The sequence below is a fragment of the Solea solea genome, chromosome 1, assembly GCF_958295425.1.
Source record: "Solea solea chromosome 1, fSolSol10.1, whole genome shotgun sequence".
Taxonomy (NCBI): domain Eukaryota; kingdom Metazoa; phylum Chordata; class Actinopteri; order Pleuronectiformes; family Soleidae; genus Solea; species Solea solea.
The window spans coordinates 34,230,582-34,254,888 of record NC_081134.1 but is presented as its reverse complement, the minus strand read 5'-3'; the positions used below and the strand labels follow the sequence as shown (position 1 = coordinate 34,254,888).

At 43.1% G+C, this 24,307-nt stretch overlaps 1 protein-coding gene across 15 annotated transcripts in view; it reads left to right on the top strand.

The window, feature by feature from the left end:
- si:ch211-285f17.1 (sickle tail protein homolog) overlaps window positions 1–24,307 on the top strand; it is a 105,251-nt gene that overhangs the window by 49,630 nt on the left and 31,314 nt on the right. For 12 of the 15 annotated variants that reach the window (XM_058631684.1, XM_058631621.1, XM_058631678.1 and 9 more), the window contains exon 2: window positions 8,571–8,857. In XM_058631684.1, the coding sequence (XP_058487667.1) occupies window positions 8,571–8,857 (287 nt within the window). Of the gene's footprint in view, window positions 1–7,099; window positions 7,211–8,570; window positions 8,858–11,633; window positions 11,851–21,701; window positions 21,815–24,307 lie in introns of those variants that run through there. The other 3 variants (XM_058631694.1, XM_058631721.1, XM_058631712.1) reach the window with 3 other exon arrangements.

The following is a 24,307-nucleotide window of genomic DNA, read 5'->3' as shown; positions in this document are numbered from 1 at the left end:
AAACAGGAGTGTCTGAGAGAGGTCTGAGAATTCCCTCTCGCGTCATGCACTTCCTGTTGCAATAGTAACACGTGCTTTGTCTGCAATAAAGCTGCTGTAGGCGGCTCTGATGTCCACGGTAGAAACAACCATCACATGATCAGAGTTCAGCGGAAGATGATGGCTCTCGCTGGCGAGATAAAACCAGAAATATAGGAGTCCCATGCAGCTACAGGGTCACTTCTGCCAAAAAGATAAATGTCAAGTGCTGGTTTATTAGGCACATCCAGGCATAACTATGAAGTCTTTATATAGACAAGAGTTGACGTAGATCCCATTGAGTTATATCGACCAACTCCCAAAAAAAAAAAAGCCAGATCTGAAATTTCTAGGGGGTATTTTTAAGCTTGTGTTCAATGGTACAGTGGAACTGGGTGAAACCGCACAGTCAGTGGTCCGGGAACCAAGAATGTGCTGCTTTAAAGTAGCGGGGTCTGCAACTGTGGAAAATCTGGCAATAGCAGACTACACTGTAAAATAATGCAACCAATACATCCCAACCGCCCACGTGTTGGCCTGTCATCAAAGCTACTCATGTGAAACCCTGGAAGTCATTGTCTGTCGTGGAAACGGGAACGTCGGTTGTACTCTTTCTCGGACACTTTTCCACGACTTGCTTGTCTGTCTGGCTATTGTCTGTGATTCAGTGGCGTTCACCTCTCCAGCGTTGTTGTGAGGACTTCCAACATGGTAGGTACGGACAGTCAGTTGGTGAGAAGAAAAATCATTCCATGATCCAGATGAAATGATGTTTTGTTGTGTTTTGTTGGAATATTGCAAGAAGAACACACACTGGCTTCATTTCATTTTCTTTTTCCCCCTATTTCGTCTTTTCAGACAACGTTCTTTAATGACTGGCTGTCGGAACATGAGTCGAATTTCAAAAGCTTTAAAGATGTGTCCTGGTGACATGATAGTAGTGTTGGACGTCTCTCTTGTCTCATGTTATCTGTGATCATTGAGACATTTATGTCATGTTTTGGGTTTATGGATCCAAGTATTGTATCGTTAGATCCTACTCTCTCTTCACTCTTTGGCTGTGAAGTAGATGAGTCACTCGCTCTGGGGATTCGGTTGAATTAATTGCCGGGAAACATTTTCTAGCCCAGTGAGCGCTCTTGTTATCCTTTATCCAGGGAGGGGGTTCAGACAAAATCTCGTCAGGAGATTTTGGTCCTCAGGAAGTTCTGCAGCGGTCAGAACAGCGTGAGATGGTTTTTCAAAGAAGAATTCCTCCCGGGCGTGGGGGAAAAGTGGCAGATTTCTCCTCTCTGGCTCTTGGGTTCACGTCTTGCTTCCAGCTGCAGCTGTTCTCAGCATCTCGATCCCCCCCCCCCCCCCCCCCCCCTTTACACGCCACCAGCCTCACTGTTGGCACAGAGACGGTTGTCACGGGAGACCAGCAGACATCCCAGCCTGTGGCTAGGTTGACTTACACCTACTCTGACCAGGAGTTAATGAAGTGTGCACACTGCTGAGGTTTACTGGCAAAGCCCCGCGTGTTTGTGTGCACTCACGTAATTGCACTCGCAGACACACTACGAAACACAGCGTTTGGTTCATTAAGCAGCACTTAGCTTCTCGGTTAATAAATGACTAAGGGAATATTCTACAGTCTATTTCCTCGTGAAACACGGAGGAGGCAGTGCCTCTCTCACTCTCACACAGACCCCAGATTTTTATAATTCCCTCTTGATCACTGCACAACATGCCCTGAGCATGTCCAGCAGCACCCCCTGGTGTGGGCAAATTGTAGTGCATCTCAAAAATGGAGACAGTGTGTGTTTAGGAGAGAGACGGTAATAGGCTTTTGGTTGTGTTGGATTGATCCGATGCGGGTGTTTGTCAAGAGAGGGGGTAGCGTGGAGACAAGGTGTCTGTGCCGATGAGTGGAGCCGGCCAATAAATGAAGCTGTTTGTTTGACTTGTCCTCTGGGTGTGGTGGAGAGAATCATCACAACTAACAGGTCTGGTCTGCCAGAGGCCAGCGTTTGACGCCTCTGCACTTGTTTGCTTTGTTAGTCGTGCAGCAGCAGCAGGAGGAGGAAGAAGAAGAAGAAGAAGTTTCAGGTTTTTTTTTTTCTTCAGATTTTATTGTTAACTTTTGTGTTTAAAGGAAAATGTTTTAAGCACATGGATTAGGCCTGAGAAGACAGAGGACTAAATAACTGACCTGCAGACACACGGCTACATTGTCTGTTTGAATAAACTGTATCCATGCTGTTGTCTCTTCAAATGATATGGAACATCATCGCCTTTGCATTTGAGTTAAAGATCCACAAGTCCTCCCCACTCAGGGAGAGAAAACTACCATTTGCAGGTAAAAGCTGCAGTAAAATCAATTGACCATACTTCACTAAGTCGCAGCGCCGGTAAAGAGCTTTGCCTGTTTATGTTTATAAAGTGATTCTTGAGCGTTCCCATTGCTGTTTTGATATCACACCAACTATCTCTTACTACTACTATTTCCAGTGCTCTCTCGCACACACACACACACACACACACACATAGAGATACACACTAGATCACATGTCTGTAACTCATATCTTGGCCAACTGCCTGTCAGGTTGGCAGCCCTTTCTGTTTATAAGGCTTCAACAGAGCAGAAAGTCTGGACAAGCCAATGTATCCAACTACACACACACACACACACACACACACATAGAGATACAGCAGATACAGCACATATTCCCGCACACACAAGTATCTTAATTGAAAGATGCACTGGAGTCATTGTCTCTGTGTCTCATTATAACCAGCTGATGTGGCGAGAAGAGAGACAGAGGGAGACATAAACAACTGTTAGGGGGGGGGGGCGAAAAAAATGCAGTTATTCAAGAAGATGAGGAAAATCCAGCATCGTGCTGAGGAGTTCAAGTGTGAAATCATCTGAATCTATCAGGCTCCAATGGGATTTTCCAGCTGACTGTGAAGTAGATATTATAAGGGAGACACATTTAGTGCCATTGTCCTCACTCGTCACCACAGAGACGGATGGTTTGACAGCGGGTATTGTGGACTTCAGTCGTTAACATAAACACAGAGAGTGTGATAAGAGGTTTGAAGGTGTTTCTGTGAAGGGAAAAAGTCAAAGTGTGGAAAATAGTTTGGAGTCTGAAAACTCAAAGTAGAAGTGAATTATTTGTATTGAGTAGTATTGTATTAGTTTTTCTAATACAATGAAACTCATATCATCAAGCTAGTATATAAAAAAGCCACACTCATTCACAGTCTACTGGAAGGAAGGACGTGGGGTTAAAGTTCACCTCATTCACAAAGGCGCCTCTTGATTGGTGGACTCATAAGTGGACAATTTTCTTTGGCAGAGGGCCTCGGGCTAAAATAGAAGTAGGACTCCTCTATTTATGAGTGGTTTCTATTCTTCCCCTTCTTTTTGTAAGGGAATCACTTTCCCACGTTTTTCCGCATTTTGTGCCCAATACGAGTTGAAAATTGCAGTTTTTATGACCTGAATTGGCAAAGAGAAGGAAACGCACACCCACGGAGGAAGCGACATAATTCCACGCTTCATATCTCGTGTGCAAAAATGTGGCCCGGTCACATTGCTGGGGCATTTTCTTCAGTCTGGTGTCACTTCTCAAGACAGAGCATATCTGTTGTATCAGTCAGAGGTATGTGTTGAAATCAGTTAGTGTGAGCTTTGAGCGGGTGGTCACCACCACCACCACCACCACAGCACTGCACTGCACTGCAGGGTCAAGTGTGCTGCTCTGGTTCTCTGTTTTGTTTTGTCAGTGCAACTACCAGAATCTTAATTTTGACCGTTTGTTTTTAATGTTGCAAGCCAATAATCATGTTGAAATAATAAATAATGAATACATTTTCGCATTCACAATTAAAATTTGATGTCCGGAGGTCTATGCTGTGTATTTCACTACAGGTTGTAAAATGGATAGTTGTGAACGTGCTTGTGGAAATGGCTTTGGAGTATATTTGAAGTTGTCCATACTCTGGCATATGTAAGTGTATGAAACCTGTCTAATATTTGACTAACCTGCATACTAATCACATGTCACTGAACTGGACTAAACCTAGGCCAGATCGAGTCTAACTCTAATCCGACTGAAATCATACACGTTGCAGTAAATTGACTCCCAATCACATTAGCTTGGTGTGTTACTCCAACTATGACAAATTTGAGTTTCAGTCAGACTAACACAGTCCTTTCTAATGTCATAAAAACGTATTGATTGTCGTCCCCAACAGCTGGCAAAGCTACAAATCTTGATGTGGGTCTTTCAGAGTCTTACTGGTCTGAATTCCACGTTAAAATGGATACCGTTGCAGTATTTTGGAAGCTTAATTTATTCTAATCATATTACACCGGACTCAGTTCCACATGAACGGATCATCTGATATCCAGACTACGTTGACTTTTACATCATACTATCAGATCGTCAACAATGGACCAGTGCTGTTATGTTTATCAGTATTCATGGCTGCAGGCTCCCTGCGCACAACGGGCCTTTGTATCTAACTGCATAGTTATGGCACAGTAATAGTAGTGGCGAGTGGGAGAGTGCGCACAAGGATACATTCCTCCATAAATAAGTGACGACCAGACAGTAACAGAGGACAGCAGGGGGACCGGTGGGGGTCCACGTGCAAGCGTTCCGTGTTGTCGTTTAAAAAACGAGTGGACCGTCATTCACTCAACACTGGCAGCTGTGAAAGAGAGAGCGACGTGCTCGGGCTTCTCAAGTGAGACACACTGTAATTCACACGCGAGAATCTCCTGTGACATCCTGAACGAAGGAGGGTCATTCTTCCGGCCTGGAAAGCTGACAGTAAAAGTGCAGCGGAAGGCGGAGCGTTCGAACCGCGGGATGTAATTGCCGGTTTCGGAGGAGTTGCTTTAATTGTGAGTTTGGCTTGGCACGGACTGACCTGTCGGTCGGTTGTGGATGATGTATGTGTCACTGTCAGACCAGAGCATTTTTGACACAGAGACACTTATACTCTTAGGGCTATAAAAGAACGCCTGTGACGGTGTTTGGAAGTAAGCAGCGTTTTTTTCAAATTCCAGAGCTTTGGAGTCATGATGTGCACGACTGGGCTCAAAATCTGCCATTTTTAACTTATTTTCAGTTATTGTCATGGGGAGAAGAAAACAGCAGACGTTTAGCACTGTATGGTCCTATTTCTGGATTCTAATTTACAGGCTTTGAGCAGTAACCCATTACAGAAGAGAAAACATATAGCTGTTGCTCTTACCATCTGCTCTTATAGCTATTACTGTACGCAGCATGTTCAAGCCTGCTTGCTGGCAGTTTTCTGGGAAACAAAGGAAAATTGTAATGCTAGTAGTTAGATTAGTGTTTGGTAAACGTCTATCCCCTTAAAGGAATGCCTGGAATTGAATAAACATTATAGATAAGTGTGTGTGAAGACTCAATTCTGCAGCCTGATTAAATGACGTGATCTCTGTCTGTTTGCCTGCTCATTGTGTGAACATGTGAGTGGGCAGAGGCAGAGAGAAAGCGGCTTGACTCAGTCTTGTCTCCATATGCTAGGCATTATCCCCGTCAGCTGCTCGCATTGTGTTTGTCCATGCGCTCGGCGCACCACTTTCAATTACATGGACCACAAACGGGGCCATTGATCCCCTCACCTTTTCTTGTTAAGGTATGTCCATTTGTGCCGTCTTCCTGCACATGTAGATCGGGTCACTTGCGGCGGTCCGTCCCCCTCTCTTTTTTACCTTAGTGAAAACAAAACACACACGTCAGCTGTAGACACATGCACATGTTTGCCCAATACATGTAGAGGTGGCCAGCATGTTTGCAGACTGTCAGGCAAACAGTGTTATACTCTTAAAGGTAGGGTTGGAGATCCTGGAAAAACAGCGAGGAGCAGGCTACATTTATAAGTCCAACGTCCAAGCCCCTTTTTTTCAGACTACTCTCCGAAGCTAGAGCAGAGGAACGCGCAATGAACACGGATTCACGAGCACCGAGCAGCATCGGTAACTTTCTGGTGACACATAGTGTTTTGGATACTTGTTCAACATGATGATGATGAAAAACAGCAAATACTCCTGACCTTTCTGGGCTTTCAGTTGCCGCCAGCGTTCAAACGCAGCATCGATGTTCACTCCGGTCTTGGATCGGTTTGCATTAGCCTTTTTCTTGGAAGCAGCTTTCTGCCATAACGTTGCTGCAACTGTCTCGTTGGATTTAGCAAGCTGGCGCCGCTCAATAGCTGACTGATGTTTTTCATTTATGTGACAATGCATTCATTAATTGGTTACAATCGGGTTGGGAAGAGGATTTTAAGCAGTACAGTTAAAAAAAATACTCCTGACTGACCCTTGTCCCTGTTCCGTTGCGTTGATCCGATCACGTATTAGCCGGCTGCCATCCTCTGAGAGCAGTTTGGACGTGGCTCAGAAGTAGGTTATGACACATTTGGATGCATGCATGCGTCTGGCATGGGCCCCTCTCAGCAGGGACCGGGGGGGGGGGGGTTTAAACAAGAGACAGCTTGCAGACAAAGTTTTGATAAAGAACAGATTGTGTGCTTGTATACATGTCTCTGTGAGGACCGAAAAAGTGTTTAAACCATAGGAAGCGAGGACATTTTGGGAAGGTGAGGACATTCTGGCTCATCTGCAGATTCTGCGTTAATTGTGTTCATTGGTTAAGGTCAGGCATTTAGTTGTGATGGTTATAAGGAAGCATTTATGTGTATGGGTGTCCTCACTAAGGTAGCTGTGCAAAGGTGTGTGTTAGACAGTTTGCCGAACACCTGTTGGGTCCACTTTCAAGACAAGACAATGTGTTTCTCATCAGTGTCTTCTTTTACAACGCTCTGTGTTTCAAGTGCACACATTTAAATTCATTCTGTGACCAATGGCAGCAGAGGAGCGTTTAGCCTCGGGGCTAGTTGCTCTGTGTCCTGGAATGCAGTTGACTCTCTAAATCCCCACCAGTCTATCCTGGGGCCGTGGGGCAGGGCCTATCTCAAGCCCCCTTTTTCCACGTGAGCTAAGTCTGGAATCTCTAAGCAAGCAGTTAGCTGAGTCTCCCCCAGCCTCCCTCTTTCACTGTCGCTGTTTTGTGTGTGTGTGTGTGTGTGTGTGTGCCTCGATCCCATAGTGCAATGGAAGAAGAGATTGCAGATGAAGACAAAGATTGTTCTCTTGGGGAAGGTAATGAGCTTTGTGACATGCCACCCGTGAGCGGATTCAGATTCTTTTAGCGGTTTTGAGTCTGTTCTTTCTGCTGAGTGTAATTTGGAGTGGGGGGAAACTGTGTTTGGAGTTAAAAATAGGACTGGAAATACGTGCTGTTGCTCTGAACATGATCGGGACAGTGCCAGTGATGTGTCTGTTTATTGTGACGCACGAGCACTAAGTTATTGACAGAAAAGCTTTTGCTGTTTGGAGGTTTGGTGTTTTTCTCAAAAGAAGAAATGGACCTGTGCAAAGGAATCGTTCTTATAGTAGCTGTAGTTCTCTACTAGTTCTCTGCCTCAGTCCCAACACAAAGTTCCTTTTTTTTCATCTCGGTGGCTCATGGTGAGGGCTGTCAAGCTTTCAAAGAAGAAAAAGAAAAGCTATATTAAACCATCCATGAAATCAGAGGGAAAGCACTTAAAATATCCTCCTTCAATTGTGCAGGAGTTGAGCTTCATGAGAGGTCCTTTGTTTTTCACCATTAGCCTCAGAAAGGTGCACATTATAGTTCCACCTGCCTGTCGAGAAAACAAGGCAGCAGATCAGCGTGCTTTATTAAATCATGTGCCCTTGTTTTCATACTCTTCTCTTCTCTTCTCTTCTCTTCTCTTCTCTTCTCTTCTCTTCTCTTCTCTCACACATTGATGGATCATGATTGGATCCCCCTGGTCAAATTGATTCAAGACAAGATAACAAAGTGCAACAAATGTTCATATGCCTGAGGAGGTTGCCTTCACTTCATCTCCATTCCGCTCTGAAATCAAATATTTTGTGATGTCGTATCCTCTTGACCAAGATTGATGTGTTCACCCACATTTCAACTGCCGGATAACTGTACATCTGTGGCACTCCAACACGGATCTGTAGCACATTTCCTGCTTTATGTCAACATTTTGCAAGGCTTTAAATGTATAAACAAGTCAGGATATGGTTTCCTAGTCGCTCCATTTGTGTCAACCTATTGTTTTTTTCTTGAACAGCTGTTTTTCAGGCGGTGCTTTCATCACCAGAATTGTGTCTGTCTCATTCAATTGTGGATTAATGTAGATTTATCAAACAGCACGGAAGCATAATGAACGAGGCGGACAGTGCTTGTCATCTTTTTACACATCGGTCTCCTCTCGTCTCTCTTTAGTGCGTGTTACAGAAAAAGTGAAGCTGTCACAGTCTTAAAAAAGCCAGAGATCTGGCGGAAATTGTTCTTTCATGTCCTCATGACTGACGCAAGCACAACAACATACAGTATATACATACACACACACACACACACACATGTAGTTGGTGTCAAAACATGGCACATGTTCTGACCCTTTGTCCCTTTGTGTCCCCGCAGAACAAAACAAAAGCAACCTGAAGGTAACCTCTCCGGAGGATGCCGAGCACGTAGGCCGCAGACAGGCCTCCCCGAATGGGACGCCCCATTCCAGAGGAGACGCGAAAGGCACGCGGACCGTCCCACGGAGACACACGTTAGGGGGAGCCCGCAGCTCCAGAGAGATCCTGGCAATGCAGCCACCGGAAATGGACAAGAAGAGGGAGGCCTTCCTGGAGCATCTGAAGCAGAAATACCCACATCACGCCTCAGCGATCATGGGCCACCAGGAACGGCTGCGGGAGCAGGTCAGTGGAGTGAGCGAGGCCTTGACATGGAATGTTGTTGTTGTTTGGTTGGGCGCACATTGTTTTGGGGTGAACTGAATTATACCCCTGCAGCTATTGTGCTATTTATTTCAAATAAAATATTACAGTGGGATGACAGTATTACAGCTTTTCCTGGCGCTGTAGTAAAAGCGCCCCGGTTACCTCAGTCCTTTCTCCATATTTTGTTTTAGCTTTTCATTCTGCAGGAAAACAAAACAGACGTGCTGGAATGAAACAAGGCAGACACCCAGATAATGAATAGATGGATTAGATCACTGAAAAGAAATGTATTAATTAATTAACACAGACAACTCAAAGTCTATTTTTAAGTGACTCACCATTACTCATGTGCATAGTGCAAAGACAGAGGTTCCGTTGCAGAGTGTGGATGTAAGGCCCAGTTCTCCTTATTACACGTCAGTAATCCATTTAAAAGTGTTATTTCATGTTGAAGGAAGTTGCATTATGTTGCTGTAAAGCTGCATTAATCCGGCGCATTTAATTAGTGACTAAATTAAAGGAGTTTCTCATCATGAAGACAACCCACAAAGAAGTGTCATCAAATAAGCCCCTAAACACCAAAACAGAGGTGAGATTAAACTGCATAATAATGGATGTGTTTCTCAACTCCAAGTCAACACTAATGTTTATATATGAACCATCCCGGCTTTATAGAACGATTAAGTGTCATTTGTCATGTTTTCAGCTTGGTCTGCTTTTCCCAAGCAGCCAAAAGTCTTTTAATGCAGCTTTAATTGGCATTTTGACAAGCTGTGTTTATCATTTTAATTCAGTCCATGTGATACAACTTTGTTATTGCTGGAAATTTCATCATGAATATTTCTTAATATGAAAACAACGGAACAAAGTGACAACGGTGCAAATTTAGATGAATAACCTCATCTCTGTTTTGCCACAATGTCCCTATGTTCTCAGTGCTGTCGTCCACTCTTGGAGTTACAGGTATTTTTATTTTCCTTCGCAGACTGATGCAGCAGTGCAACCACAAATCTGTTTCCGCCCCCTTTTTTCTTTTGCTGCAGGTTAAATGTGAAATCTGTTCCATAAATCTGCCTGTCACATTTCCCTCCCACAGCTGCTGTGAAACATTGTAGTGGTGCACAAAACACTTTGAAATGTCTCGACGCTTTAAAGCCTGTTTTGATCACAGCACTTCCTTAAAACTTCAGACATGGTTTCCAGACACAGACTGTGGATAAAAATGGATTGTAGTCAAGTTGCAGAAGAAACTCCTCACGTGAAGCCTTGACATTCACTGAATTGGCTCGTGTGCCATTTCGGTTTATGCGACAGTCTTGTGTCACATGTGGCACTTTTCCACCAGCGTGACTCGACTCGCCTCGGCACGGCACAGTTATGTTTGCTTTTCCATTAGCGAGCTTAGCTGATACCATTACAGGGACGAGAGAAAGATGTCCGACACAAGAATCAAGCGAACAGTGCCGATTGTCGATCAGTTAAAAATACTTAACAATCCTGAAAACGTGGGTTAATTCTCCCAACATTTATGTAGGAAATAAATAAATAAGAATCTCATATTTTAACAGTGGAGTCTGGTGTATTTAGCGATAGTACTGCTGAAAGCCGGCGATCGTAACCCCTGCCGCTGTATTCCAGTTCAGTGACTGTGTCAGATGAAGTCTGTGCTCCGGTCAGGGAGGAAGTGCTGAAGAAATCTTTTTAATGAACTGATTCTAATGATTCACTACGTCGAAAACAAATGCTCTACAAGTCACTAGTCACTAGTTTGTGTGTGTCGCATATAAAATGTGCTGTAATGACGCCACCCACGTTGAGGAGGTACTATAGTAATGGAAAACCAACCAAACTGTGTAGAGTCGAGCCGAGGCGAGGCGGTACTCTGTAGTGCAAAAGCACAAATGGTGTCAACTCATCTGTGTCATGCTTTATCGTCTGTTTTCCTCCAAAGAGAGGAACATCTTTATCATGTCCTATTGTAGAAGACCTGAAACGACAACAGAGTTGTGTAACCAGTGGAGTCGCCCTCTGGTGGCTAACTGCTATTTCCTAGGCTTCACTTTTCCATTTTCCATTCAGTCTATGATTCCAGGGTTAGATTTTTGTTGTTGAGATTCTGTGGAGTGTATGGGGGGTTGATGGACCCTAACGTTATGGAGGTGGACTTACCTGGCCATTGTTTGTCTGTTTGCTCCGGGTCAGGGGAGACAAAGGGGGAGGGGCAAGCTGGCTTTTGTAGCCAAAACAATTGAAGTAATGGTGAGACTGGCACCTAGCCACAGGGGAGCTGCAGGCAATAGTGCGAGTCATTGTGCAAGAGGGATTTATTTTGTGTGCTGTTTTCAGGCGCCACATGCAAAGCACTCACATGCTCATTAAGCCGGCAAATTTGCATATAGGGAATGTCATGGATGAAAATATTATGTTCCTCCGAGCTGATAAACAAGTTGTTTTTTGTTTTTGTTTACATATGTGATTGTGTTCCTGTGTTGTTATTTGAAATAGGAATTCATGATTCACATACAAGTTGTCGTGTGTGAACTATCTTGTGCTGCACAGGGACAGGGTGGAATAGTTTGTTTTGAAATGCAGGTAGTCAGACAGGTAAGTTCAGCTCTGGACTGGGGTGGAGTCAGAGTTGCCATGGTGACTCATGATGTCACCGCTGGAGGGGTTCGGTTTTCATGTAGGTGCCTGTTGAGGCTGAACGGAGTGGTGTGTGTGTGTGTGTGTGTGTGTGTGAGTGTGAGAGAAAGAGAGAAGGTGGGTGTGTGTGAGGGAAGGAGCGAGGCTGAGTGTGTGTGTGTGTGTGTGTGTGCAGAAGAGAAGGCGATGGACTTGGCGGCTGTGCGGAGACATGGCTCTCTGTACGTGAAGTCCGAAAAGGAATAACAAAGAAACTCTTTTCACACACACAAGGACAGGAATAAAACACCACAGCAGCGATTTAACGCCGTGTTTGAAGCAAAAAGGTAGGATTCGAGTGGGGAAACGTGGTGTTGTTGTTGGTGCAGTTGGAAAATAACTGGGAGCGCGACTATACTTGTGCATGGCTTTTTTTTGTGAAATGCCTCGACGAGTTTGGAAGTTTGCAGCACTTGACACACTCATGTGTACAAAATGTCAAGACGTACTGTAACTTTGTGTCCGTTTTTTTCCCCGGAGATTACAGAAGTCTCAAAGCCAAACTGAAGTGTGCATTTCTGCGGTGTTTGGGCAGGTGGGCGCTGTCAGGTTGCAATTCATCTATGGTAGCCTACGTGTATGTGTGCAGCTTTTTAACGAGGTTATACTCGTGTTGACATCATTGCAAAGTAAATACGCTGCTTTGAAAGAAAGTTGACACACTTTCAATGCGTGAAACTGATGGTGGACAGTCACCAGTATTACATTGCGCATTATTTACGCAGTAGGGCTGCTTAATGCACGCTTAATGTGTCGTCATCGCGATATGCTAATGCTAGCCAAGATTTAAACAGAAAAGTAGAAAATTGACATTATTTTATCATTCTTAACTTAATTATTTGATATACTGCAACTAACTCATACACGTTTTTGTAAACTGTTTCGTTTATATTTATATTAATATTAAATTTAACTTTTAAGGTAGGTTTTTTTTTTGTCTGTTTTTTTTGAGTAAAGTTCCAGAACTACGGTGGAGTATTAGGGCCAAACAAAATAGGAAAAAAAATCAAATCTTTCGAGAATAAAGTCATAATATTACGAGAACATAGTTGTAACATAACGAGAATAAAGTTGTAATAATACAAGAATACATTTAATTTTTCTTCTCAGTCAGTGCATTTGCATGCATGTTAAAAGTCCGATTTTAGCTGACAATAAGACAGTAATTCGGTTTTCTTAATGTCATGTTAAGAAGTTAGTCCGACTAAAATCGAGCCAGTCTTATTCAGACTAAAATACCTGAATAGTGCGATTCATAGTCCGACTCCTTCATGTATACACCGTTCTGCACATTCACCAAAAGTTTCTCCCCGGTCTTTGACCCAGAAGTAGAAGGAGACGACGTATGAACTGCAGTACTGTTGCTGTAAAACCAAGGCAACCACAAGAGCCACGCTCCATCTAATTTGCATCACGATGAATATGTGCAGAAGTTACGAAACATACAGAACCACAGCACAATCAGTGAACGGTGATATGGATCACCGTTCACTGATTGTTTTTCAGTGACATAAAGGTCAACAGGAAACTGATTCAATACATAGAGAGAAAGTGTCGGACGTACACGGCCAAGAAACCAAGTCTCCTTTGCATGTATACTCAGACTCGGCAAGTTGTCCCATTACCTGTCTTAGTCAGACTACAGCCTGAGCTCGATTAAACTGTGCATGTATATGTACATGTGTTTGCACTGGCTACTCACTGTCAGAAAACCATGAACTCTGAATACTTAATTATTTATCATATTGTCAATAAAATATTTAATCACATTTCTCGTTTTCCTAATGCCACACAGCCCTTTTAGTTTTCACACAAACAATTGTCCAACTAAGTCATTTTGGAGTTGCTTAAATATTTGAAAAAAAATGGAGAATTACTTTTACATTCTATATCTGTTGAACTAAACAATCTATAACTTTGCTTATGCTGATTGGTTGCAGTTTATATTTGTCTTTATTTATTTGCACCACTATGTGTATCTTTGTTGATTTTTCTGGATTTGTTCTGTATCACATGTCTCGTGTGTGTTGTCAAAAGATCGTGTTTTACTTGCTGGTTATACAAATAACGTTTGACGGGGCCAGAAGAAGCTACAAGAGGTGGATTGTTGTTTTTCTGCTGGTGTGTGAACCTGTGCATATAATGTTTTGAGTCATTCCAGGGTCACGGAAGGATGAGTTCAGAACCAACTGTCTTTCTTAGGTGGGAATTATCTTGTAGCTCTTTCTTATAAGGTTTTTGTAGAGTTACTGTAAATAGTTTTATTTCAGATTTTTGTAAATATACTGTTGAGATACTTAAATATGTAGTGAACTGTCAGTGTCGACTGTCAGTTTATAAGACGTGACACTTAAATAGATTTTTGAATAAAACCCCTCATCTGCTATCGAGATGGGTTGCACAAGATTTGATTTGGCGCTGGCTTTTGAATTTATCGTGTCAATAAAGATGGTACAAGTTTCTGTCATAAAACAGACCAGTTTGAGCACGAATATCTTGGCAAACTGTGCAAAGATGATTGAAGGTCATATTTGGCATAATCTTATTCAGGATGTCAAGAGGGATTAAGTCATTCCCTGCTAATATGTGCCGTGGAAAATGAAAACAAAAAACAAGTTAGCTGAAGTGATCCTGCCTTAAGGAAAAAAAAAAAAAAAAGTCATCTTTTTCTCACAACGTGGCACTGACATCGACAACAGATAGTGTGGGAGAGAGGACGACTTGCCAGCGTTCTCACGTAGATGTAAAAGTGCCGACAATACCGGAAAGGCAACATCAGCAGTGCAACAGTGCATGCTTCAGAGGTGAGACATGTCTCTCTGGAGGTTTGAGTTACAAAGGCGTGGAGTTATCAAGGTCAAGCGGAGGTTGGGAAGATGATATCGCCTTAGATTGTTTGAAAAGTGTTTGACGACCCCTCCGCGCAGCTTTGCCCCACACACTCACCGGCCGTTTTATTCCTATATAAGGTAGCCCTTGATTCGCTCTTTCATTCTCTCTGTGATCCTTAAACCCACCACAAAAGTGAGTGGTTTAATTTCCTCCTCTCTGTATCAGGACTGCAAAGACCTGAATCCCACCCAAGGGAGATGAGATAAAAATCCCTTTGGCTGGAGTGCCACCCATCCTCTGGCCCCTCTCTCTCTCTTTGCCCACGGGCTTTGATGAGCACACACTGAACTGCTCGGCCGATCACAAACGCAGGCACACACTCACACCCGATTCCCTCCTTCCGCTTGTGTGTGTGTGTGTCAGTGTCTGTGTGTGATGAGCTGTGACTTGCTAAGGCTAAGGGCTTCTCCACAGGGTTGAGCAGCCATGTTAGGACAGCTGTCTGCATCTGTGGGCACCAGACGGATGGACAGACAAGCCTGTCACCTCGAAGCTGTGATAATTCACTGATAATGGTGATTGTGTAAGTGTCAGAATGAATTTAATTGTTTTCCAGATGAAAAGTTTGGTGCATGTCGCGCAGTTCCTGTACGATATTCGGTTTAGTGCATAATTTCGGACTATTTCTTACTGTCAATTTATGATTTTAACTAAATACACAAAGCACAGCTTATTTTTATGCATGTTTTATACAATTATTCTTCAGTAAAAGGCTGGAAAAATTTCATTTGGGCATCTTCTGCAACTCCCGTGAGAGGAGTGTATTTGCAAGCAAGAGGTTGAGTAACAGCACAGGAAACAGACAAATACTTTAATTAACTATATTAACCAATAGCACAGAGGATCGTGTGAAGTGGAACACATTTATACATTGGTCAAGTCCATGTCACTGCTGCAGTCAGAGTTAAAAGATGAGTCAGATCAACTAAAGCTGACGACAGGCATTTGTGGGTGACTCAGACTCTGTGGTTGTTGTTGTTTCCTGCAGTGAAAAGGATTTTGGAAACACTAAAGGTAGTGACTTCTACCTGGAGTCTACTGGTGTGTTGGACTAATCAGAGTTAAACAATATTAGAATCTGATGACAGTCTGTTCACTTCTGCTGCCAGGAAGATGTCAGTTTGGATTAAAATACAACAATGTGGTCGTGATGAAGATGAGTTTTTTAATTTGTGTTAATTTATTGTGTCTTTCTAAAGACCGTGTGCATATACAGTTAAACAGGTGCATTGTTTTAGCTCTGTGCTGATGTTGTCAAAAACCTAATTCGCTGGTGTGATGGTGGCCTTTATTGCTGGATTCAACAGAGCCAAACCTGCCAAACATGTTTTCGCTTGCCAAGGTGGAGCCGTATTACAGCCGAGTTAAAAAAAAGCCAAAGGGGAAAATACACATATGACGATAAGTTGGTTTTTTTTATGACAAAAACAGACACAGATAGAAGGGGAGGAAAAATGAACTTTTAATGGGAACACAATTCGGAAGAAGACTCTGAAAAGGATGTTTCGGGACTTTGCTCGCATGTCAGAAGCAGATCAGTGATATAAATTGAGTGTGGAAAAGTGCTGCGTCCAGTAACAACATCAACAGGAATAAAATGCTGCAGGATATCCGCACCCTCCCACCAATTCATCCTTAACCAAGCCACATAATTACCTATCATTTGTCATTATAGGCAGTCAATGTACTGTAAACTCTCCCTCTGAGGCTTTTTGGGGTATCAGAACATTTGGCTTTGCCCCCCCCCCACACATTTTTTGTTCTGTGGGCTCCTGGTACACTTCTGCCTCTCACAACCACCAAGGTCTTCTTGATAACAGTGGCAGATGAATAGGAAGGGAGTTAAGGGGGAGTAGTTCCAGTTAGTACCTAAACAGCACAGAGGAAAAAAGAGTCATTAATTGTCCAGCCAGTGCTGTTCACAGTATCCCTGCAATAGTTAGGGTATAACAGAAGCTGAGATGAACCACCAAACACATATTGCACACTAAAATATTGATAACCCAAGAGTGCGTTTTCAACCAAACGCCTGTTTGTTGTTGCGACTGCTGCACCTCGTGTCTCAGCTCAGACTGCGTCTGCAGCAAAACATCTGTTTGTAATCACACCTCCTCTGCTGACCATCAAAAAAACATCCTCTTACACCTCTGCATGAAGTGACACCAAAGCCTCTTTTACATTATAATGAGTGGGTATAACTGCCCACTCCCATTGCCAGTGGTGTTTTGTTTTGTTCACCCTTGCCTCACCTGCAAGTGAATTGTGATGTCACGAAATGGTGCCTCTTTGGCAGAAATAGAGCAGACGAAGAAGAAATGAGCTTATTCACCCAGGTTGTGTGTTCCGTGTGCATTGTTGAGGGAATGAACTGGTGGAAAACCTGTAGAAACCTGGGATTTAGTGGCTCTTTTTTTGACTAATGAGAATAGGTCATCAGAGTTAAGTTCAGAAAAAGGAGGAACAAGGAGCAGAAGTTTCACAACTGACATGCGAGGACTTGCCAGTTTACATGTGGTGTGTTTTTTTTAAATTCTTTTTCAGGTTTTATGGGGTGCAGCACCCCAACCGAGAGGACAAGTGGTCCGTGATGTGGCGCCAAGGCTGTGTCTAATCCCAAGTGTCACTCGGTGGGGGATGGGGGTGGCGGGATTATAAGCTGCTTTGACAGAAGGCCCTGATTGACTAGCTTCTGATCACTGCTGATAATGAGGCGAGCCAGACAGAATTTTACACACTGTCTTAAACGCTGTGCCAGTGTGTTAATCAGAGCAGCTAATCAGGTCTGAGCTCTTCTGTTCTGCTGCAACACAGCACTCTGTAGGCTTAAGTTTCAAAGTTGTTGATTTTGCTGCTCCTCTGGTTTGACCGGCAGGTAGTCGTTATTTTTCAAGGACCCTAAATAAAGTTCAGATTTCCGTGACAGATTTGCAGAGAGTGGAGGTGAAATGTCCGGGACCTTTGTTAACCTTTTGCCCTCACATTCCTCTGAGTACAATTAAGACCATTTGTCAATACTGGAATCGCAGCCTGAGGAGCTTCATCTGACTTCAGTTTGTCTTTAAGCAAAAACCCCAATGATCAACTTCCCGACTTAGCAAATACAGAGAAGGCACGTTAGAGCCGATAATTATAGTTTTCAACAGGGAGACGAATTAAACCGATTATGTTGTCAAGTTCCATAAGATTCACCTTGATATTATTAATTTGCCATTTGCAAACGTTGTCTTGTCAGGTCTTGCCACCCATGTCTTCTGGTTGTGACCAGGAGAAGCACATTTGCTCGGTTCTGTTCTGTTTTTGCTATCACAGAGCTTAACCAACCCACTTTGCATTAGTAGTAGAGGTCAAAATCACATTTATCTTTTGATATTATAGAAATGTATGTATTTATTATTTATATTTGGCCAAATATTGTTTAGTTCTTAATGTGCAATATACCATATTTTGCAGCTCAGTCAGTTATTATGTAGTCTGCAGGTTCTTCACTTTCAGCTTCAACCTTCAGGAACTGTTTTGTGAAGAAACTCAGGGACAAAATCATGTTTTCATGCTTTTATCATGTTTATGCTGTCCACTCTAAAGTCTGGGCTCATGGAATATGAAAGTTGGAAAGTCTTTCATGTTGGTTGATTGGCATTACTGGCACCACTGTTCATATTTTACGTTCTGAGTTTTACGGCCTCCAGAACAAAATGAGGAACAAGCATGAGCGGAATCCCCTTGTTCTTCTTTAGCTATACCTTCTACCTGTGCTCGGTGAACCTTTGCAAGTATCCCGACATCTGGATTCAACTGTGGGCCCAAGGTATGGAACCTAACTTCAAAGGGGAAAATCAAAGACAGAGGCACACACCGGGATGATTTCACCACTTTGGGGATCAACGCCAACAATCTGTCTGGAAACTTATTGGCATCTTCTGTGCTCTTATTTTCAGTCGGAGATTCTCAGTGGAGATACAGGAGTGTGTGTGTGTGTGGTGGAGGAAAGCCCGGCAACAACTTGGCTTTAAGTTTGCAGTATTTCTTCTGTTTCTTCAGAAATTTGTTTTTGTAAGATAGGGAGCAGGTTCTCCTTCGTGTATGAGAGGAAACACCTGGAATATGATCAAGTGTAACAGTGGGAAATGTTTATATTTCAGGCATCAGCTGCTAATAGAGTCGGTAGTAAATTAGATACTTTGACAGAAGGGGAGCACACGCTGCTCTTTATCATAGCGTCTTCTCCTACTCCTGGGTTTGACACCACAATCTACTTCAATTATAACTCTTGTTTCACCTATAAATGTATTCAACAGGGGCGGTTTTAGTGATTTGGAGGCCCTGCTGAAAAGATGCTATAGTATGTGAAACCCAGACTCTTAAGTGGAACTGTAGTGAGTGTGTAAGCATATTATCTGCACGCGTAGCTTAATACACTCAAATGAGGGTTGCGTTCAAGGCACTCGTGGTTTGACACTCACGGTCAGTGTTGTAAATATGGTTGCCTAGGGACCATGGATTGCCAGGGACTTGGGTGACACGGTGTCACGTGGTGATCGGTAACGCCGTCTTTATTTTGGGCACACACTTGGTTTTCATTCATTGAAATAAATGACTCACGCATCTGCGACGTCGATGATACAAATTGTCCGCTGTGTCCGATTGTCCGATGCAATTTCCACACAACTATAAATATGTCATCATGTCATGATACACAAATCACATTTTTAAATTTCAAGCCTCAAATGATTTTAAAACTACTTTTTATTTCAAGTTCTGAGCCAACAAGTGCTGCCAAACTAAATACTGTATACTCGAATCGAACAAGCTCTTGCTTTAATTTTATTTTGTAGAGTATTACGTTGGATTGTTAAAGAAAATTATCATTATTTTTCTTGTTGCAGAACAATTCCCTGCGGTAATGAAAGAATAATAGTTAGAATAATCGATACATTATTGGTTAGATGAAGATTGTTATCCATTTGTTTGTTGTTGCAAGACAAGATGTGAACATTTTCTCTCACATAAATAAATAAATCACGAGGACCCCTGGTGTCCGAGGCCGTGATGAAATTCAGCTCTTGCTGGGGTTTTTTTTTTGTTTAACTTGTTGTTTAACACTGCAGTCGGTGTTAACATGGTGTCTAACAAAACACGCCAGTCATGAGCTTGAAGGGCCGCGCGGGGGGAAAATGTGGTTTGGCACCTTCAGCATCAATGGCTGCTGTTGTTTACTGACAGTGAGAGTTGGAGTTTCTCGACTTATCACATATGGCTGACTGAGTTCTCTCGAGCTGTGAAGTCAGGACTCAGTGTGTGTGTGTGTGTGTGTGTGCAATTTTTCTTTTTCTGTGTTTCTCCCAGGTCAAAAACAGGCCACTTGGGCAAAAGTGGCTAATGAGGAAAACATTCCAGTTGGTGGGAGCAGAAAAAAATAATAGGCAGCAACAAAAATGAGTGTAAGATAAACACAGCAGAAAATAGTCATGTTTAAAATAAACTGTAGCTAATTGTGTTTACGTGACAGCGTCGTGGATCACGTTATGAGGAAATGCAGGAACAGTTTTTATCAAGCTTAATGTAAACTTTGAGTTAATTGCTGATTATCTGACACACACACACACACACAGTCAGTCCTGTGGGAGAGCAGGTATAATAAATCTCAGTCTCAGTGGAAGAGCACATGTGCTCCTCTGTGACTTGTTAATTAGGCATAAATAGCAGAGCTATTATCGGGACAGGTTTCATGGGACTAAAAGAGATTTAAAACCAGGAGATTTCTTAGTCGTTGTCAAAGAAATTATTAGAATTGTGCCCACTGGATTGCATCAGATCATGTTTGGGTGTGTGACGTTGGTCGTGTAATCAATGCAAGGAACTGATTTCTATGAAGAGAAGAGAGAGAAAGGTCTCTTTGTCCCTGAATGTGACCACAGGCTTGGAATGACACACATCCACACATTCTCAGGTGTACACACACACACACACACACACACACACACACACACACAGAGAGAGAGGCCCAAATTAGACCTGGAAGATCCTTTATTTTGCCACCGCACAGACGCCTCTCTGGAGACAGACCAGGTTCAAGTGAGGATATGTCAATTCAACAGGCCAAAATTTCGCCACAGTTTTGTCTGCTGCACAATATATGAATGGGAAACCTCTGTGTGTTCTTGTTATAGGGGTCATCTTCTGTGTGTGTGTGTGTGTGTGTGTGTGTGTGAGCGGTGTAATGAAGCATTTATTGCGTTATTGTCGGAAAGTGTTCAGAGCTGTTAAAAAGTGTCTCGCTTTAAACGATGTGGTATGAAAGAGCAAGTCCTGGCAGATCATAGCTCCACAGACCGGTTTGCATGGATTTGTTTATGTGTGTGTGTGTGTGTGTGTGCAAATTATTGCATGATAATAATAGTAAATGATCCGCTGGTGCTGGTCTCAGTCTGGACCTGTCATCTTAGGTAACACCTTGTGTTGACTGCACAGCTGGAACCACAACACAGTGTGTTGTTGGTTAAAATGTATGGTCCATGTACAAAATGAATCTTCCCGTAATTATTTCAACACTTACCCTATTAATAAATCCGGTAATCTCTTTCTGTCTGTCTCTCTGTCTGTCCCTGGATCTACACTTAACTGTTGAGAAATTGAATATACAGTACTATGTGTCAGTATATTTGTATAAGTGTATCACTTCTTTAAAATCAAGTGTGTGAATTGGAAGCTTAAATGAAGAAGAATGACATCCTCTCTTGACAGTTGCTGGACACTTCCATCAACTGCCTGTCACAGTGTTCAAGTGTGAATTTTCACATGCTTTTTTTGCATAGTTTTAGGAGCCCTTAGGGCAGAGCAGGGGACTCATCGTTTTTTCAAATATCACTCAGTCTTCAGCCACAGCAATGTGTGGATTAGTGCTGAATGAAGATAAAGTTCAGGGAGGGTTTCAACAGTCCTCTACCAGCAAGAGCTCACAGTCAGGAAATGCTGCATTTGAACGTCATGTCTCTCTCTCTCTCTCTCTCTCTCTCCCTCTAACACAACCTGCCTCGCACAATAGGTGTAAAACACAGACACATAAACAATGACTTTCCTCCACTATCCGCCGGGTGTGTGCATTTGTATTGTGCTGCTGGATCGTTAGGGACGTGGGGCGGTGTGTGCACTGGATGTAGGGGCGTCCGCTATGAGGCTGAGCAAAAAAAAAAGAAAAAGGGGAAGGGAAGGGAGCAGGACAGGGCAGCTCCACAGAGCAAGTGCTACAGTGGCTGAAACAACAGTGACAGTGGAGGAAGAGACTGTTGTCCTTAGACCCAGGGAGTTTCCAATCTCACATGGAAGTCACTGCTGCGAGAAGATTACCACAGGTCTAATATGGTAAATATGCTTTTTAGGATCATTCAGATCCCAATTGTTGCTTCACATAACGCTCCGAGCTTTCAAATTTGCTCAAGACAATTTTCCCTGCTTCATAAACTCAAATTGGCAGATTTATCTCATGGCTATGCAAAGTTGATTTCCATAATCAAAGTCAGTTGCCGTAACCTCTCTCTCATTCAGAGGAGGATGTGATGTCTGCCGGTGATAACTGTGACTAACCCGCGTGCGTGAAAGGATGAAATCATTTGGACGGATGGTTTTGGCTCACTCGTTCAAAATATCACAAGTGGCGTAAGCGATAGAGATTTCGGTGCCATTCTGCGTCGGGGTCAATTTGCACCGCGTTGTCTTCCGTGATTATGCACTTCATTTGCACTCTGACTGAGTGCGAGAGATTGTCTTGATTGTATTTTACTTGCCAATGTAATCTTTTATTAATGAGCTGGTAACCGTCCAGGTTATTGTCCCCCCCCCCCCCCCCACCAATTCTAAACTCACGGGTCTCACCTTAAATGTCAGCTCTGATTGTGCGGACGCTACAGTAAAAAAAGTCACGCCAATTAACAGGCGAGGCCATCTCTGAAAGGTCATGCGGGGATTTGGATGAAGGGATCAGAGGAGGAATGCATCAGAGCAGGGAGCGCGGAGAGGCACGTGGTGGCAGTGAATGAGAATGGATGACGAGGGGATTTTAGTATAATGTCATTAAGGCTCGGGGAGACAAAGGGTGGCGGTCTGTCCACAGACGAGCAGAGCACCGACAGGTTGATTGACAACGGCTTTATGCTTTAGGATTGTGTAGAATTGCGGTTTTTTTTAATACTCATCCAGGTGTTTCAATGATCCCCTGTAGTTTTTTGTCCCTGCATTGTTGACTCCTGTCATGTGAGTTAACCCATACCCGAGGTAGCGAGGACTTGAGTGATTTTGGTATTTTGGATCCTCGTGAGTTATTCTGCAATAATGTGTCAGACGTTCAGTAAAGGGTTAACAGTCTGCAAGAGCCCCTGTCCTCTGTTTATGTGTTTGCCATGCACATCAGACCAGGTAATTACAGTTAGCTCCATTTCCGCTCTCCCCCCCTGCCCCCCGAGTCTGGTCCAAATTAGCATCTTAAGTGGAAAGCCGTGCTCACAATGGTGAAGTTTGTTTAAAACCACACAAGCTTCCACCTCCACACTCATGTTGACATTCTTTCTTGCCCCTGTATGTGTGAGAACTCTGTTTGTGCACATGGAAAAAACCAAAACAATGATGCAGTGTTGCAGTCTCACTCTGGTGTTCCCGCTTGTTGTTGATTAATACGTGTACATAAAAAGCTGTCTTTGGCTGCTTGGCTTGACTTGCAGCTATCTTTAGTTACACATCTCCAAAGTGAAGCAGCCAAAATGGTGGAAAAGGGTAAAAATGATTGCAAAGATATCATGTCCTTTATGGTGTAAAAAAAAAAAAAGCCATTATAACCCGAGGTTGATTGTGTAAGAAATTAGGCACCAATCACTGGGCTTTGTGAGCGCTGGCAGCAGGTGCGGTACACGGCACTCTGGTGGCTTTCAAAATGATGTCTCTACTTCTATTTCAAATAAGCTGCACAGCAGGCTCCTGATGGGAGCTGCCATTCACCTCGTTTTACCGCAATGGCTCGGCTCGGCCTGTCAACCTGTCCACCAGTGGCTGCGTGAAACAATACAATCTGCTCTGCTTTGTGAAATCACGTAACATTGAAGGTAGCGATGACAACTGCGCGTACTGTGCAAACATGGTTATGAGTTTATGGGGCACAGTGAGGTGTGAGATGTTGTACGTAAAGTACGATAAAAGGATTTAGAGTTTTTATCATATGCACCTGCACTACAGCTGGAGATATGGTGTAATAAATCTAATTGGGAGATATTGCAATATGAGTCAATATTTATCATTTTCACACAAACAATATATATATTCAAATGAATTGACTTCCTGCAGCTCTGCAGAATTTCATTATAAAGTTGTTTTGAGACACACTTTAATCAGATAAGTCTTCTGGTATGGATATTGAATTGATCTGTAAAATCTGAACGTTACATTGTGTGAGGGCAGATTCAGACACACTCACAAACAAAAACCTGACTTTTCTTTTTAGGTGCGAGCGTCCTGTGTGTTGTTGGACCACTGTTGCATAAATGTTTTCAGGATGTCCTGGGTTCAGGTCAGATTTTCTGGAACAATGGCCTGACTCAGTCATGCATGCACTCCATGTCTCTTTATATCCCTCTCCCTTTCACGCACACACACACACAGCTCACATTTGAGGAACTTTCCTCTATCTGTTTTCTTTGCTAAAGCATCATTGTCCATGTTACATTACATTTGTTAAGTTCACGACAATTAGGAATCTTAAGAGACTAAGTGCTGCGCCTTCGTGGGTGAGCGTGCCGTGGCCTGAGGGTAAGGTTCGCAGTAACATGAGCAATTAGACGAGGCAAATTGAGTCATTTCTTGGCCTCCCTT